This window comes from Phacochoerus africanus, chromosome 4 (genome assembly GCF_016906955.1).
Source record: "Phacochoerus africanus isolate WHEZ1 chromosome 4, ROS_Pafr_v1, whole genome shotgun sequence".
NCBI classification, from domain to species: domain Eukaryota; kingdom Metazoa; phylum Chordata; class Mammalia; order Artiodactyla; family Suidae; genus Phacochoerus; species Phacochoerus africanus.
Genome location: NC_062547.1, coordinates 147,473,061 through 147,490,184, shown reverse-complemented (window position 1 = coordinate 147,490,184; position 17,124 = coordinate 147,473,061). Strand labels below are relative to the sequence as shown.

Below are 17,124 nucleotides of genomic sequence, written 5' to 3'. Positions count from 1 at the left end.
GTGGTGAAGGCAGGCAGCTGTAGCTCTGATTTGACCCCTAGCCTGGGAACCGCCATATGCCAAGGGTTTGGGCCTAAAAAGGCAAAAAAAAAAAAAAAAAAGCAGGACCATGATTGTACAGCCAATTTCTATAGTTTACCCCACTTTCCATTTCACTAATACTGCAAAAAGGAAACGTAAATGTTGTAAATGCACAAAAAATCTTAAAAATAGTCACAGGAATGGGATCCCAATAACAGGTGATTTGCTGCCTTTACCTGTTTCTTTGCTTTTTTCCTTCCCCCTTCCTCTTTTCCATCTGTCTATCCCTCCTCCCCTCCTTCCTTCCTCCTGTTTCTTAAGAAGCCCCAGACCCCTTCATACCGGTGATGAAAATGTTAGCAGCAGTTTGGATAGGAAGGCTATTTCGGAACCACAGGAGCGTCTTGATGACTCAGCTGTCACATTGCCCGAAGGACTCCATGACCCGGCTGCAAAGCTCTGCGGAATGTTGACAGGAGCAGGCTGAAGCACGTGGGTCCAGAGACTGGTGTGGCGTAGCGTGACTGAGGCATTTCTAATTCCCGAGAATTACAAGTATCGCCACCTTAGGAGAAATCCAGGCAACGGGGATTGTGCAAAATTTTAGTATTTTAGTACTTGAGAAGTGCAACGTTTCTAATTTGGTTACGTTTTTCTAAATACAAAAGCTCCCTGATAAACATGGCTACTTGTTCCTAGCTCGTGTCCATCAGATTTAGAATTCCCATTAATTGCCTTAGTCTGTCTGGGCTGTTAGAACAAAATTCAACAGACTAGGTGCCTTAAAAACAATAGAAATTTATTTTGCGCAGTTCTGGAGGTGGAGAGTCTAACGTTAGGGTGCCAGCATGGCTGGGTGAGGGCCTTCTTCCAGGCTGAACCCTTCTTTTTGTATCCTAACAAGGTGGAAAGAGGTGGGGAGCTTCTGGGTTCTCCTTTATAAGAGCATTAATCCCAGGCAAAAGGGCTTCATCCTCCTGACCTAAGCACCTTGCAGATCTTAATACCATCACATTGGACATTAGGATTCAGCTAATGTTGAATGTGTGGGAAGACAAAACATTCAGATCACAGCAGCAATCAAACTGACTTCCTTCTTCCTCCCCTCCTTCCTTCTTTCCATGGCCATACCCGCAGCACATAGAAGTTCCCAGGCCAGGGACCGATTCCAGGCCACAGCTGCAACCAACACCACAGCTGCAGCAACGCCAGATCCTTTTAGCCGAGGATCAAACCGAAACTTCCGCATGGATCTGAGCCACTCAGTCAGATTATTAACCCACTGTGCCATGGTGGGAACTCCTCTTTCTTTTTTTCTTTTGGTCTTTTTAGGGCCACACCCACTGCATACGGAGGTTCCCAGGCTAGGGGTCGGATCAGAGCTGTAGCTGCCGGCCTACACCACAGCCATAGCAACACAGGATCCGAGCTATGTCTGCAACTTATACCGCAGCTCACGGCAGTGCTGAATCTGTAACCCACTCAGCAAGGCCAGAGATCGAACCTGTGTCCTCGTGGGTGCTAGTCAGATTCATTTCCACTGAGCCACGGCGGGAACTCTGGAACTCCACTTTCTTTCTCTTTAGCTTAATTTATTGAGCACTTAGACCATGAGCCACTCGTTGGGATAATCACCTTGCTTGGTAGCGCTCAGTTTCCATTCTCAGTTGGATATTATCATTATCCACACGTACGTGTGAGGACGCAGCGTCATCCCAAGGTTGAAGGAACAGAGCTAGCATGGGACAGAGCTTCAGATCAGACCCAGGCTTCTTACTCCAAAGCCAGTGAGCACAACCACTGTGCACACAATGTCTCTGCTGCCCAGTGCTGCCAGAGGTTGCACACAGAGCAGCCCTGGGATCAGCTGAGGTCCATAAACCCTAGAAAGCTCTTTCCTTCTCTTTCAACTCATTGCCTGTGTCAGAAAGAAAAATCTGTTTGCTGTTTGGGAAACAATAAAAGTAAAGCCGCAACCCTAACGTTGGAAAAGAAACCATTTTGAAAGCAAAAGATGTCTAATAGGGTAAGTGACAACCATATTTACTGATGGCACATGTTTGTGGAACAGACGTAGGAAAGTACATGCCCACATGTATTCCTTGGCCTGCCTTGTATAAAGTTTGGGAAGTTAGGTCAATATGCATGAAAAACAAATATAAAGAGATGCAGAGACAAGCCAAAGCTAATTATAGTTTTATGGATCTAAATTTAGAAATGTTGATTCAATTGGCTTGAGTAGAGTGGTGGAAAAAATGAAGCAAAACAAGGCATAAGTGAGTCTGTTGTGGAATTTTGAAGAATGAGTACAACAGGGTTTGAGAGTTGTTGATGGTCTCTCACACAATTATACAGAGATAAGCAGTTCAGTTAGGCTAGGAAAGATTATTAGGGGGTGTAGGCAAGCTTTTTCTATTTTAATTAAATAGAAAATGTTTCTGGACCAATTTTCCCAAAATAATAACAAAAAATAGCTGACCTTTTAAAGTGCTTACTGTATTTTATATATGTATATACATGCCCATATACATATTACTCTCTAATCTTCATAGCAATCCTATGAGGTACTATTACTACCTTTATTTTATAGAGTGGTTAATTGAATTGCCAGAGGTCACCCAGCTAGTAAATGATGAACTTCGTCTCTGATTCAGAGCTTGAGTTCTTATCCACTATGCTATCTTTCTAACTTCATTTATCTAGAGGGGGTATTCCACATGAGATAGCAAAGAATCGACAATTCCCAAATAAAAGGCCACGTTACTAAGCTGTAATAACTTTGGTTTTCTAACTATCTTTTCACTCTGTCCAGCTTTCCCCACCCTGACTGCCACCCCCATCGTCTAAACCACCATCACCTCTCACCTGGTCAAGGGCAATAGACTTCTGCTTCCACTTTTGCTCCCTTCCAGTCCTTTTTGAGAATTTTTTTTTTGTCTTTTTGCCTTTTCTAGGGCCGCTCCTGTGGCATATGAAGGTTCCCAGGCTAGGGGTCTAATCAGAGCTGCAGCAACGCCTGATCCCAGCCGCGTCTGTGACCTATACCACAGCTCACGGCAACGCTGGATCCTTAACCCACTGAGCAAGGCCAGGGATCAAACCCGCAACCTCACGGTTCCTAGTTGGATTCGTTAACCACTGAGCCACGATGGGAACTGCCAAGAATTATTTTTATAAGACACAAATAGGACCATGTCCCTTCCTCACTTACGCTTCCAGGTCCTCCCATTGCTCCCACTGATTCAATGTTTGCATCTTCCGGTAGATGTAAGCTCTCCGGACGGGGTAACTGTGCTTGCCTTGCTCAAGTTTTGTATCTTCAATATCTGGCATAGGGCCTTGTCCATAGTAGAAGCTCAACAAATTAGTTCAGTGAATGAAAACCAAATGACCCTTGGGAAAAAAAGAGTATTTGTCACTTAGACTCTAAAATTAGAAAGGATGAAGTTGGAGGCATATAGGTAGAGCTTTCATGTTTTGTCATCACAGGTACTTGTTTATTTTCTTCTTTAAGGGCACATGCCCTTTAAACTGTAAGCTCCATGAGGGCGGTGGCCACGTCTGTGTTGTTACCTGTGTTCCCTACTATGTCCTACCTCGCTGTCATGTTCATAGGTGCTTAATATTTCTTGTATGAACAATTTCAGTTACTGACGCATATTGGAAGCTGATGAGTCAAAGATGACAAATGGTACTGGTTAGGGCAGAATTGGAATAGGAAAGCCTAACTATATTTGTAACAGCTGTGGATGATAAGGATTCATTCATTCAATACGTATTTACAAGGCACCTACTATGTGCCAGACACTATGTGCTAGGCAGCCTCTGCTGTCATGGAGCTTACATCTAACGATAAAGCAACAGGCACTTCAAATTCAGTGAGATAAATTTCCCAAGGGAGGGGAGGAAGGCAGCGCTTCAGCAAACATCTAGGAAGGGACATTCAACCCAGATCTGGGCTGTCAAGGAGTGACGTCTAAATAGTTAGTAGCTAAAGGAGGAGGGTGTGGTAAGTGATGGAGAGTATTTTTATGTGTGAGAGCACAAAGGTGGGAGAGCCATTGGTAGGTTCTCTATAATCTAAAGTTCCTTCTTAACTTCCTTTCATGTAATAAATTTTCAGTGAGCCCATACCATGTGCCAGGCATTGTTTTAGACCATCGTTAAATTTGTATTTCAAAACTAGTGGTTCAAGAGTTCCTTGGGAGCTCAGCAGGTTAAGGATCAGCACGGATCCCTGACCCTAGAACTTCTGCAAGCTGAGGGTGTGGCCAAAGAGCAAACAAAGACATAAAACTAGTGGTTGAAAAATGTAAACATAATATATATATTACACATATATAACTTAACATTTTTATTAAAGAAATCCCCCCTCCCAGTTTTTTGCTTTTTCCTTTTTTTTTTTTTTGTATTTATTTATTTTTCCGATGTACAGCATAGGGACCAAGTTACATGCTTTTTCCTGCTGCACCTGTAGCACATGGAAGTTCCTGGACTAAGGGTCTAATTGTAGCTGCAAGCTGCGGTCTACACCACAGCCGTGGCAACACTAAATCCAAGCCACATCAGCAAACCACACTGCAGCTTGCCGCAACCCTGGGATCCTTAACCCACTGAGCAAGGCCAGGAATGGACCTCTCATCCTCATGGGCAAACTCCCCCCCACCCACTTATTCTTTTAGGAAGACACACTTCTGGTCTGGGCACACCCAGCTCCTCCAAGTGCTTTGTAGATGCTTAATAAATGTTAACAAATTATAAAGGAATGCAGGTGAGAGTAATAATCTGACTACCAGAAAGTAAAAATCTTGTATCAGCGCTTTTCAATCAATATTTCTTTGATGATGGAAATGTTTTATATCCACCCTCGCTGTCCGGATATGGAACAACTAGCCATGTGGACTTTCTACATGAAAAGTGGCATTAGTGCGACTGAAGAACTACATTTAAAATTTTATTTTATGTTATTATTATTATTTTTTGTCTTTTTGCTATTTCTTTGGGCCGCTCCCGCGGCATATGGAGGTCCCCAGGCTAGGGGTCGAATCGGAGCTGTAGCCACTGGCCCACGCCAGAGCCACAGCAACGCGGGATCCGAGCCGCGTCTACGCCGGATCGTTAACCCACTGAGCAAGGGCAGGGACCGAACCCGCAACCTCATGGTTCCTAGTCGGATTCGTTAACCACTGCGCCACGATGGGAACTCCTAAATTTTATTTTAAACTGGTTAATTTAAATAGCCATTTATGGCTAGTAACCAGTACTTCAGACAACAGAGTCTTGGTAAGATGAACCAGTGTGAGCCGGGAACTGGGAGCAGGTAGGTTTCCACCCTTTCCTTTAAAAAAAATATAAAAAAAAAATGGAGGCGTTCCCGTCGTGGCGCAGTGGTTAATGAATCCAACTAGGAACCATGAGGTTGCGGGTTCGGTCCCTGCCCTTGCTCAGTGGGTTAACGATCCGGCGTTGCGGTGAGCTGTGGTGTAGGTTGCAGACGCGGCTCGGATCCCGCGTTGCTGTGGCTCTGGCGTAGGCCGGTGGCTGCGGCTCCGATTGGACCCCTAGCCTGGGAATCTCCATATGCCACAGGAGCGGCCCAAGAAATAGCAAAAAGACCAAAAAAAAAAAAAAATATATATATATAAAATGAGGATTGTTAATACATGGCTATAAAATGTCTAAATTTTGGATTTTGAATTGGATTGTGATGATCATTGTATAACTACAGGTGTGATAAATTCACTAAGAAATAAAAAAATTTTTTTGGAATTTTGAATGCCACCAACAGTCGTAAATATGTCATAGTTAGCATCTCAGTCACTGAAGACGAATACAACTTGCGTCCAGGCATCCAGACAAGCCACCTAAACCAGCTCCATAAGGTGAAAAGGTTGGTGGCCCGGGATCTCCACGTCACTCAGGGCGCGCTCACAGCGATCTGCGACCCCGAACTGCATCATGGGCTTTGTAGTTCAATATGCTCGTGACGTCACTACCGGTTCCTCCCTCTGAGAGGTGGTGTGGCTGGACTTAGAGTTCCGGTGGCTTGTTATTCTCTGGGAAATGTAGTCAATACGTGCCTGCTGGACGTGGGCTCTAGGGTTCTGGGAACTACAACTCCCAGCAGGCCACGAGATGGCCCCGGAGGTAGTTAGAGAGCCGGTGATTGCCTCATCAGGTGTGAAGCGTGTGCTTCAGGGAGGTGGTGGGCCTGACTCCCGCGAGAGGGAGGGAAGAAGTTGTAACCACTCCTTTGAGGGGGGGATCCTCGAGGTCGCTGTCGTGGGTTTGTACCGTCGGCTGGGCGGCGCCATGGCGGTGAGTTTTGGCGGGAAGAGGGTCCGCGCGGCCGGACTCCCTACTTTTGCCAGTGTAGGGGCCCCGTGTGGTAGCCGCTGTCCTGAGAGAAAACCGTTTTCTAAAGAAAAAGGAGGCCTTACTCCCCGCGTTTAAGGCTTGGCTGTTGTGAGCATGTGCCTTTTCTCGCTAGCTGACGAGGCGCTAAGGTTTTTAACTTTAAAGACTATTTAACGTCACGTGTTATTTCACCAAAGGTTCTAAAAACTGATTTGGAGAGAGAGGAGTATGGAGCATTGACGACTCCTTCAAACAGAAAATTACGGAGCGCCTCTTTGTAGACAGAAATTCCTGCCGTCATGGTGTTTACGTCTATGCGTGCTACATTCTGAAGTATGTGGTTAAAAAAAAAACACAAATGTATGTGCAATGTGTCAGGTGTCGCTCTGTGCAATAGAAATGAATAGAGCAGGGAGGGGGCGTGTAGAAAGCCCGCGCTGAGTGAGAAGGTGGCATTTGGGCCAAAAGGGGGTAAGGAAGTGAGCCGTGCACCTGTGCAGAGGAAGCGCTTTCCGGACGGAGGCGGCAGTGCGAGTGAGGAACCAGGCGGGCTGTGCGGCCAGAGGCGGTCCTCCGGGGGAGGTGGTGTGGATGGCCTGTGTGTTTGTGTGTCCTCTGGCGGGGGAGGTGGAGGATTGAGCCCTGGGAGGATGTAGATCCTAGAAAGCCTCGTAGGGTGCTGATCAAGAAAGCATGGCTCAGTGGACACGAACCTGACTAGCATCCATGAGGACGCAGGTTCGGTCCCTGGCCTCGCTCAGTGCGTTAAGGATCCGGCTTTGCCCAGACCTGTGGTGTAGGTCGCAGAAGCGGCACGGATGGATCTGGCGTGGCTGTGGCTGTGGTGTAGGCCGGCGGCTACAGCTCCAAGCCTGGGAACCTCCATATACCGCCGGGTGCGGTCCTAAAAAGACCAAAAAAAAAAAAAAAGGGAAGAGAGGGGCTATGGCCAACTCTTTTGAGGAATTATGTAAAGGAGACTAGCATGGGGGTGAGGGTTGAAAGAGGGCTTTTTTTTTTTTTTTTTTTTAAAGAAAGGAGGGGAGTTCCCGTCGTGGCGCAGTGGTTAACGAATCCGACTAGGAACCATGAGGTTGCGGGTTCGGTCCCTGCCCTTGCTCAGTGGGTTAACGATCCGGCGTTGCCGCGAGCTGTGGTGTAGGTCGCAGACGCGGCTCGGATCCCGCGTTGCTGTGGCTCTGGCGTAGGCCGGTGGCTACAGCTCCGATTCAACCCCTAGCCTGGGAACCTCCATATGCCGCGGGAGCGGCCCAAAGAAATGACAAAAAAAAAAAAAAAGGAGGAATTATATAGTGCTTGTATGCTTATGGCAATTGCCCTGCTGGAAGGGAAAATTTATGCAGATCTTTTGTAGAGGACGCCTGTTGCTGGAGTGATGCTCCTGAACAGAAGAGAGGGGGTGAGATCTCATTTTAGAAGTAGAATTTTAATTCATTTGATCCCATTCTGGAGATCATTCTCTTAATCACTGTACTGTTTGCAGTTGTAAACTAATTGGGTAATTTATTTTGCAAGCACACTCCTTTAATGAAAGTTTTCCACTTCTTTCTAGGAGAAACCTTACCAATAGTAAAGTGTATAAGATAGTAAACATAGAATAGCATGGATATAAAATTAGTTTTTATGTTATAATTGAATTTGTAAAAAGAGCAAACAATATAATTTTCTTTATATCCTGGGAATGTTTATTTTATAGCACTTTTGACAGTTTTAATCTCTTTAGTTACATATCAGACTTGTAGACAGGGCCTGGGGATGTGATATAATAAGGATAATATCCTTATTTTATCAATATAATTTTATTTTTAAAATTTTCATTTGGGGAGTTCCTGTTGCGGCACAGCAGAAACGAATCTGACTGGTATCCACGAGGATGTAGGTTCGATCCCTGGCCTTAATCAGTGAGGTGGGGATCTGGCATTGCACTGAGCTGTGGTGTAGGTCGCAGACATGGCTCTTGGATCCCGAGTTGCTAGGGCTGTGGTGTAGGCTGACAGCTACAGATCCACATCAGTCCCTAACGTGGGAAGTTACACATGCTACAGGTGCGGCCCTAAAAAACAAACAAATAAATAAATAAAGCTAATTTAAAAAATTTTATTTTGGTAAATTTAAATGTTGAGCAAAGTAGAGATAATAACAGTATTATGTACTTACATATACCCATCACTCAACTTCAATAATTGGTATTTCAGGCCCAGTCTTCTTTCATTCCTACCTTTGCCAGGCCCTGAAATGCCATTTTTGACACATAATAAAAAGTACATGATACCTAGTTGTCTTTCTGTAGTAATGATTATAGCATTATTGAAATTTTACCGTGGGTCCAGCACCACGTTAAGTTCTTCCTTTTTTTTTTCCTTTTTTCCTTTTAGGGCCACACCTGTAGCTTATGGAAGTTCCCAGGCTAGGATTTGAATTGGAGCTGCAGCTGTTGACCTATGTCACAGCCACATCAATGTGGGACCCGAGCTGCATCTGTGACTAACACTGCAGCTTATGGCAATGCTGGATCCTTTACCCACTGAGCAAGGCGGGGTTCAAACCCGTGTCCTCATGGATACGAGCTGGATTCTTAACCTGCTGAGCCATAACGGGAACTCCATATCTTTTAATCCTCGTAGTAACAGTACAAGGTAGGAGTTCTCTGTTGGCTCAGCAGGTTAAGAGTCCAGTGTTGTCACTGCTGTGGCTCAGGTCACTGCTGTGGCATAGGTTTGATCTCTGCCTTGGGAATGTGGCATGGCCAGAAAAATAGCACAAGGTAGATGTATTTAATATCCTCACCTTATAGATAGGTAGAGAAATGGGGGCTTAAAGAGGTTAAGGGACTTGTCTAGGATTCTACAGCTGGTAGTTGGTGGAGCTAGGATATGGCCAGAGTACCAAGAGAAAAGCAGAAACAAAAGATGAGTGTTTTCGTCCGGCCTGACCATTTGCTGGCATGATGATCTCTGAGCTTTGGGTTCATCATCTTGGAAATGGTTATCAGTGGTCTGGTCCCTCCCTAAGGTGGTTGTTGCCCCCCTCTTAGGGTTGTTGTTAATATCAAATAAGTTAATGTTCATAAAAGTTTTAAGAACTGCAGAATACTATGAGTATATGAAAAAGTTTATTATCTAGTTTTGCCATTCTTTGCTGGGGTGACTTTGTCCTCCAGAGAACATTTGGTTTGGAGGCTCAAGAAGATCACACTTGGGGGTATGTTGCTAGCAGCAGGTGTGTAGAAGGCAGGGATGTTCCTAAACAATTTATAATGCACTGCAGCCCCAGAAAACAAATAATTATTTGGCCCTACACATCAGTAGAGCCAAAGTTCAGGAACTCAGTTCTCATTAACCTTTTAACAAATTAGAATAACCAGTCATTTAGTTGAGTAGCTAATGAAGAAGCTTAGGCTCAGATTGATCAAGTGACTTGCTCAAAGTTATACAAGTTGATGCTGGGGCCAGAATCAGATTTTATTACAATTGACCTCTGAGGGTTTTTTTGTTTTGTTTTGTTTTGTTTTTTTGCTTTTTTAGAGCCACACCTGTAGCACATGGAAGCTCCCAGGCTAGGGTTGAATCGGAGCTGCAGCTGCCAGCCTACACCACAGCCACAGCAATGCTAGATCCTTAACCCACTGATTGAGGCCAGGGATTGAACCTTCATCCTCATAGATACTAGTAGGTTTCATTACCGCTGAGCCATGATGGGAACTCCATTTGGTGATGTCATTTTTAAGCAAAAATATTTGTCATGTAACTTCTGTGTTCATTGGCATTGTATATGGTGCTGAGGTGACTAAAAAGTTGCTGTCTGCCAGGAGTTCACAACCCATTTGGGTAAATGTCTTAGGGATTATTTGGTTATATGCAATGGAAACCGGCTCAAATTGGTTTAAGGAAAAAGGAACTTAGTATTGATAGAGTGGGCTTTCCTATGACCCATGACCCCAAGGTAGGCTAGGTACAGCTAGGCTTAATGAAGTCCTAGATACGTTTGCCCTTGTGGGCTCCTTTCTCTGTAAAAAAACAAAACAAAACTAGGAATTACATTCTATAGCTGTGTTGGTATAAAGACAGATATATATTAAAGTTTTTTCCTTTTACCCTAAAATTTATTTTTTTCTTCTGATTTTATTTTATTTTATTTTTTTGTCTTTTTGCTATTTCTTGGGCCACTCCCGTGGCATATGGAGGTTCCCAGGCTAGGGGTCGAAGCAGAGCTGTAGCCACTGGCCTATGCCGGAGCCACAGCAACGCGGGATCCGAGCCGCGTCTGCAACCTACACCACAGCTCACGGCAACGCCGGATCGTTAACCCACTGAGCAAGCGCAGGGACGGAACCCGCAACCTCATGGTTCCTAGTCGGATTCGTTAACCACTGCGCCACGACGGGAACTCCTTTCTTCTGATTTTAAATGAAATTAAAATATTAAGTATTTTGAGCCCCTAGAAGTATCATGGGCCGTAGGCACTGTGCTTCTTCTTCTAACTGTAGGTGAAGCTGGCTGAGGAGTTGTACAGCGTGTTTTAAGCGAGTGGAAGTGACTTTCTTCTGCTCAAATCTCCTTTGCCAGAACCCAGTCCAAATTCGTGAATTCACAAATTGGAGTTATGAAATCATGAACAAGTGTGCTTAACCGCCTCTGCTGCACTACCCTAAACTAGACTGGGCTTTTTGATGCTGAGGAAGAAAGGGAAGGAGTGAGTATCACAGAGACAAACTGCCATCTCGGCTGTAGCTTTTTTCAAACAGTAGTCCTTGTGTATTAGAATTGAAAGTGGGTCAGCATATACATGTATAGGAATAGAGAGACCTCCTTATAACTTACAGGTTATTTGTTAGGAAGAGGATTTTGCAGAGTTCCCATTGTATCTCAGCGGGTTAAGAAACTGACCAAGTTTGATCCTTGGCCTCGCTCAGTAGGTTAAGGATCCAGCGTTGCTGTGAGCTGTGGTGTAGGTCATAGACGTGGCTCAGATCCCATGTTGCTGTGGCTCTGGTGTAGGCTGGCAGCCACGGCTCATATTTGACCCCTAGCTTGGGGACTTACATATGCTGCGGATGTGGCCCTAAAAAAGACGGGGAAAAAAAAAGAACACATTAAAAGACAGATTCCTAGGCCCCACCCTAAAAAAAACAGAAAAAAAAAAAAAAGGATTTTTCAGTAAGAGGGGCAAAGGAGCTGAGGGTGTAAATGAAGGTTGGTGGCAGGAGTGGGAAGGAGTGAGTGGGTGACAGGGCCTTATTCTTTCTTGGAAAAGGAAATGCCTTAGGCAACCACACTTAGTTTTATGGAAATTCTTGGGAAAGAGTCCAGACTGCTTAGCACCTTGATTTCAATATGCAACCCAGTTCCTAGTCTGTGTTATTTTGTTTTGGCCACAGTATGCAAAAGCTGGCAATGTGTTACACATTTCTCTTTTTATTTTTATTATTTTATTTTATTTTTTAAATTAATTTATTTTTTTTTACTTTTTTGTCTTTTTAGGGCCACACCTGTGGCATATGGAGGTTCCCAGGCTAGGGGTCTAATTGGAGCTGTAGCTATTGGCCTACACCACAGCCACAGCAACACAGGATCCGAGCCATGTCTGCAACCTATACCACAGCTCATGGCAACGCCAGATCCTTAACCCACTGAGCAAGGCCAGGGATCGAACCCACAATCTCATGGTTCTAGGGGGTTTCGTTTCTGCTGCGCCACGATGGGAACTCTTTATTTCTCTTTTTAAATCTTTAAACATTCACGGATATTTGAGAACCTGCTATAGGCTTAGACATTGAGGATATAATGAGAAAGGAGGTACAGTTCCCTCTGTGAGTGAACTTACAGTCCTGTGGGAAAGGCAGACTGATACTGACACCAGTGTGTGGTTAGTGCCATCCTGGGGGTAATACTGTAGGCCGGAACGTATTAAGAGTGGCGTGTCTTACACTTTTGGGGAAATCCAGGTGGGTGATTAGGTGAGACCTGAAGGATGAGATAGCCAGGCAGAGAGACTGGTGGGCCAGGAGGACAGAGAAAATAGCTTGAAGAAAGGCCCAGAGGGGAAGGAGGGAGCTTAGCACACTTGGGAAGTGCAGGTGGCTGAATAGGCCTGGAGTGGAGGTGAGAAGGGAGGAGGGGGGGGCCCAGCCAAGAGGAGATGAGAAGGGCCTTGAGTGCCGGGTTTAAGACTCCGTCCGGAGAACTGTAGAGAGCCTCTGAACAGGAATTGACTCTGTGAGATTTGTGTTATGATGTAATTTCTACTCACTGCCCTTATGATCTGCCCTTATGGTCAGGATTCATAGAAAAAATATTTACTTGCCATTTTTGTTTTCCTTTGGTTACTAGAAACACTTGTAACATCCATGACTTTTCAGTTGTGGAATTCTTTCTCATTTCCTCTCTGCCTCTGTGGCAAGGTTTTTTCAATCCATCATTGCATCACCTCCTTGTAAGCAGACATTTTCATCTTTCTGTAGCTTGTACTCTTCTGTCTTGAACTTGCTTAAAAAAATAAAAAGGAGTAGTAAACTATTCTTTGATTTAAAATATAGAGAACTGAAAATAGTAAAAGTAGGCTTTCCTCTCATGGCTTAGTTAACCCAGTTAGTATCCATGAAGCCACAGGTTCAATCCCTGGCCTTGGTCAGTGGGTTAAGAATCACACATTGCCACGAGCTGTGGTTAGGTCACAGACATGGCTCGAATCTTACAGGATGGCTGTGACTCTGGTGTAGGCCAGCAGCTGCAGCTCCAATTGGACCCCTAGGCTGGGAACTTTCATGTGACGTGGGTGCAGCCCTAAAAAAGCAAAAAAAAAAAGTAAAAATAGTTGACAACTTTATAGTACATATGTACTGAATCTTACCTAGTTTTAATGTTATTTTTATGACAATGTACAAGGTATCTTTAACATAAAATACTTACTAAAGAAATAGTGGTTAAGTTTTTTTTTCTTATTGCACAAATTCCTATTGGCATAGTATTTAAATTTGTATAACTTTTAAAAAATAGCTGTCTGAAAATGCTGTAAATCTGTGATGTGAGTAGAAGCATGTTTTAAATTGTTGGATGGGGAGTTCTCATCGTGGCTCAGCGGTTAACGAACCTGACTAGTATCTGAGAATGCAGGTTCAATCCCTGGCCTTGCTCAGTGGGTTAAGGATCGGGTATTGCTATGAGCTCTGGTATAGGTCGCAGATGTGGCTCAGATCCTGTGTTGTTGTGTTGTGGCGTAAGCTGGTGGCTTCAGCTCTGATTTGACCCCTAGCCTGAGAACCTCCATATGCTGTAGGTGCGGCCCTAAAAAGACCAAAAAAAAAAAAAAATTGGTGGGTGGAAGGACAGGGGGAGACATGATAAGACTTGGCAAGATCAACTGCCTAGTAGGTTGTAAAAGTATAAATAGAACCTGGGTATTTTCTCATTTGAAAATGCTGCAGAATCTGGAAATGTTAGCATGTACGAAGGGGGAGAAAATCTAATTTTGGTTCAGATAATTTTGTACCAGAAAATAAAATTCTAGAAACTAATATTAAGTTTTCAGGACAGAACTAGATTTGTGTATGGTCCATTGGTATCACACTTTCACACTTGCTAGTTCCGTAAGTGCTGTGTTCCCCTCCGGCTTCACGTGTTTTTAGCAGCGAATTCTTTTTCACAGAGTCACACACTGAGAAGGAAGCCCTAACTCCTCCTCTGTTTCAGAGTTAGAATGATCATGTATGTTCTTCCCTCTCCTTTACCTCCAAGGGTGGCGTGAGGGATGATGGGAATGTTGCCATGTAAATCCAGTAGGCTAGAGGTATGCTTGCCATTCTCTGTTTCACTTTATTGTCATATTCATAGCCTGGTAACCATTTTAGAGAGATGTTCTCCATCAGCTTCCTAGGGAAAAAACACGCTTATGACTAATCCTCCCTTAGCTTTTACTCATGGGGCCTCGTGGTCCTCCTTTGGTGGGCATCATTGCAGGTGGGCAAGCAGGCACTGCTCCATCCTATGCTTTTCTAGTATTCACATATTTTAACTAAATAGGAGCATTTGCAACAGTATTATATAGTACGTAATTAAAAGCAAGTTTTCCAAACCTTTTTATGTATAAGTAATTCTTTAATCATCCCTTTGAGGTTTGAAGTGGAGGGGTTATAACCCTAATTTTTAATCTTACTCGTTTAAATTTCGGGACAACCATGGAAGAATTAACCTATTAGTAAACAGCTCAATTCCGTGTGAACCGAGTTTTTTTCTTTTTTCTAAAGCAAGCCTATTGAAATAGAGTGGATACTTGTCTTTTGTGTCTGACAGGAAAGAAAAGGAACAACCAAAGTGGATTTTTTGAAGAAGATTGAGAAAGAAATCCAACAAAAATGGGATACCGAGAAAGTGTTTGAGGTCAATGCATCTAATTTAGAGAAGCAGACTAGGTGAGTAACAGTTTGTGAAGTTCTACACGTTGTGTTTGCAGAACCAGTGGGTGCAGGAACTGCTGTGTGGAAAGAGCAAGACAGATTGTATTTATAATGCCTGAAATTGGCTGAAGGAGGTGACTTCCACTTTCTGAATTTCAAATTACCATCCTCTTTTCTGTGAAAATTTTAAAGGATTTTTTTAAAATAATATTTTTTGGAGGAGTTCTCGTTGTGGCGCAGTGGTTAATGAATCCAACTAGGAACCATGAGGTTGCGGGTTCGGTCCCTGCCCTTGCTCAGTGGGTTAACGATCCGGCGTTGCCGTGAGCTGTGGTGTAGGTTGCAGACGCGGCTCGGATCCCGCGTTGCTGTGGCTCTGGCGTGGGCCGGTGGCTACAGCTCCGATTCAACCCCTAGCCTGGGAATCTCCATATGCCACGGGAGCGGCCCAAGAAAATAGCAACAACAACAACAACAACAGACAAAAAGACAAAAGACAAAAATAAAATAAAATAAAATAAAATAATATTTTTTGGAGTTTTTCTTCTGGTGTAGCAGCTTGAGGATCTGGTGTTGTCACTGCAGTGGCTCAGGTTGCTACTGTGGCGTGGGTTCAGTCCCTAGACTGGAAACGTTGACATGCTGTAGGCACATCCAAAAAACTCAACTAGTATTTTTCATATTTAGACAAAGGTGGATGTTTAATCTTTTGAAGTTTTATCTTTAATGACAAAGGAAAATTATTGTTACTGAGATTCATATTATAGTGATAATTATCTCCAAGGCACAAAATATAAATTTTGAAGGGTTTCTATATTAGAAGATCTTATTTTGTAAAACTCTTGCCTAATGTTAAGAATCCTAGATAATAATGTAGGCTGGCGGCTACAGTGCCAATTCAACCCCTAGCCTGGGAACTTCCATATGGCACAGGTGCGGCCCTAAAAAGATTAAAAAAAAAAACAAGAGAGATTTACAGATTATTGATACGTAATTGTAAATCAGTTATACTTTAATAAAAAAATACAAAAAATATATATATCTAACTAATAAAAAAAGAACCATAGGTTAGAAGGCAGACCATAGATAATGATATGATATTGGAGAAAAGCAAAAACAAAATAATTGCCATAATGTAATACCATAATAAATATATGCATCAATTATAAGCTGTATCTCAGTTTTAGCTATGTTAGAATGTAGAAAAATGTGCCTTTTAAGAGTTGGGGAAAGGAGTTCTCCTATGGCACAGCAGGTTAAGGATCCGGCATTGTCACTGCAGTGGCTTGGGTGCTGCTGTGGGTGGGTTTGATCCCTGGCCCAGGAACTTCTACATGCTACAGGCTCAGCTGAAAAGGAAAGAGTTGAGGAAATAGATTGACAGCAATATATTGGTAATAGTAGCTAATATTGAACTCTTAATTATTCAGTATGCCAAGCCATTAGGAAATAGGCCCTTTTTGTTTTGTCCTCTGCTCTCCTCCTTAATTAGTTATTTCTGAACTCAAGGCATTTGGAAGTTCCTGGGGCAGGGATTGAATTCAAGCCACAGCTATGACCTACACCACAGCTGTGGCAATGCCAGATCCTTAATCCACTGTGCCAGGCTGGGAATCAGATGCGTGTCACCACAGAGATGATGTGGGATCTCGAACCTACTGCACCACAGCAGGAACTCCAGTTGCCGTATTTTAACATGCATGTTCTCATTTAATCCTTCCTTTCATTTCCTTGGCCGCACCTGCAGCATATGGAAGTTCCCTGGATAGGGGTGGGATCGGAGCTGCAGCTACCGGCCTATACCACAGCCACGGCAATGCCAGATCCAAGCTATATATGCAACCTACACAGCAGCTTGTGGCAAGGCTGGATCCTTAACCCACTGAGCAAGGCCAGGGATGGGACCTGCATCCTCATGGACACTACGTTGGGTTCTTAACCCACTGAACCACAGCAGGAACTCCTCATTTGATTTTCTTAATAAACTTTTAAGGTGACCAGTATTTTAATTCTTTTATTTTATTGATGGGAGTACTGAGATACAGAGAGATTAAGTAACCAGCCCAAGCTTGCATAGGTAGGAAATGACAGGGCTTGGACTTATCAGGACTTATTGATTCCAAAGTCTGTCCTTGTTGTTACTAAGCTGCATTCTAATGGAATTTTTTTTTTTTTAAATAAAAAAGAGTTTTCTCTAACTCAAAGTATATGATGTTGTACTTTAAAGTATAATTTGAAGCTTCTATTTGGTTCTAGAACTTTGGTCAATTATAAGGTAATTTCAAGTAATTGAAAGTGAATTAGAAAGCTGTTTTGCTCAATGAAAGAAAATG

General features: G+C 43.5%; 1 protein-coding gene across 2 annotated transcripts in view; it reads left to right on the top strand.

Annotated features, from left to right (window-relative positions):
• Positions 1-6,171: 6,171 nt before the first annotated feature.
• Positions 6,172-17,124, top strand: part of LARS1 (leucyl-tRNA synthetase 1) — a 74,786-nt gene continuing 63,833 nt past the window's right edge. Inside the window, exons 1-2 of one of the 2 annotated variants that reach the window (XM_047778952.1) lie at positions 6,172-6,339; positions 14,688-14,806. In XM_047778952.1, the coding sequence (XP_047634908.1) occupies positions 6,334-6,339; positions 14,688-14,806 (125 nt within the window). In that variant the 5' untranslated portion in view covers positions 6,172-6,333. Of the gene's footprint in view, positions 6,340-6,689; positions 6,712-14,687; positions 14,807-17,124 lie in introns of those variants that run through there. The other variant, XM_047778953.1, reaches the window with a different exon arrangement.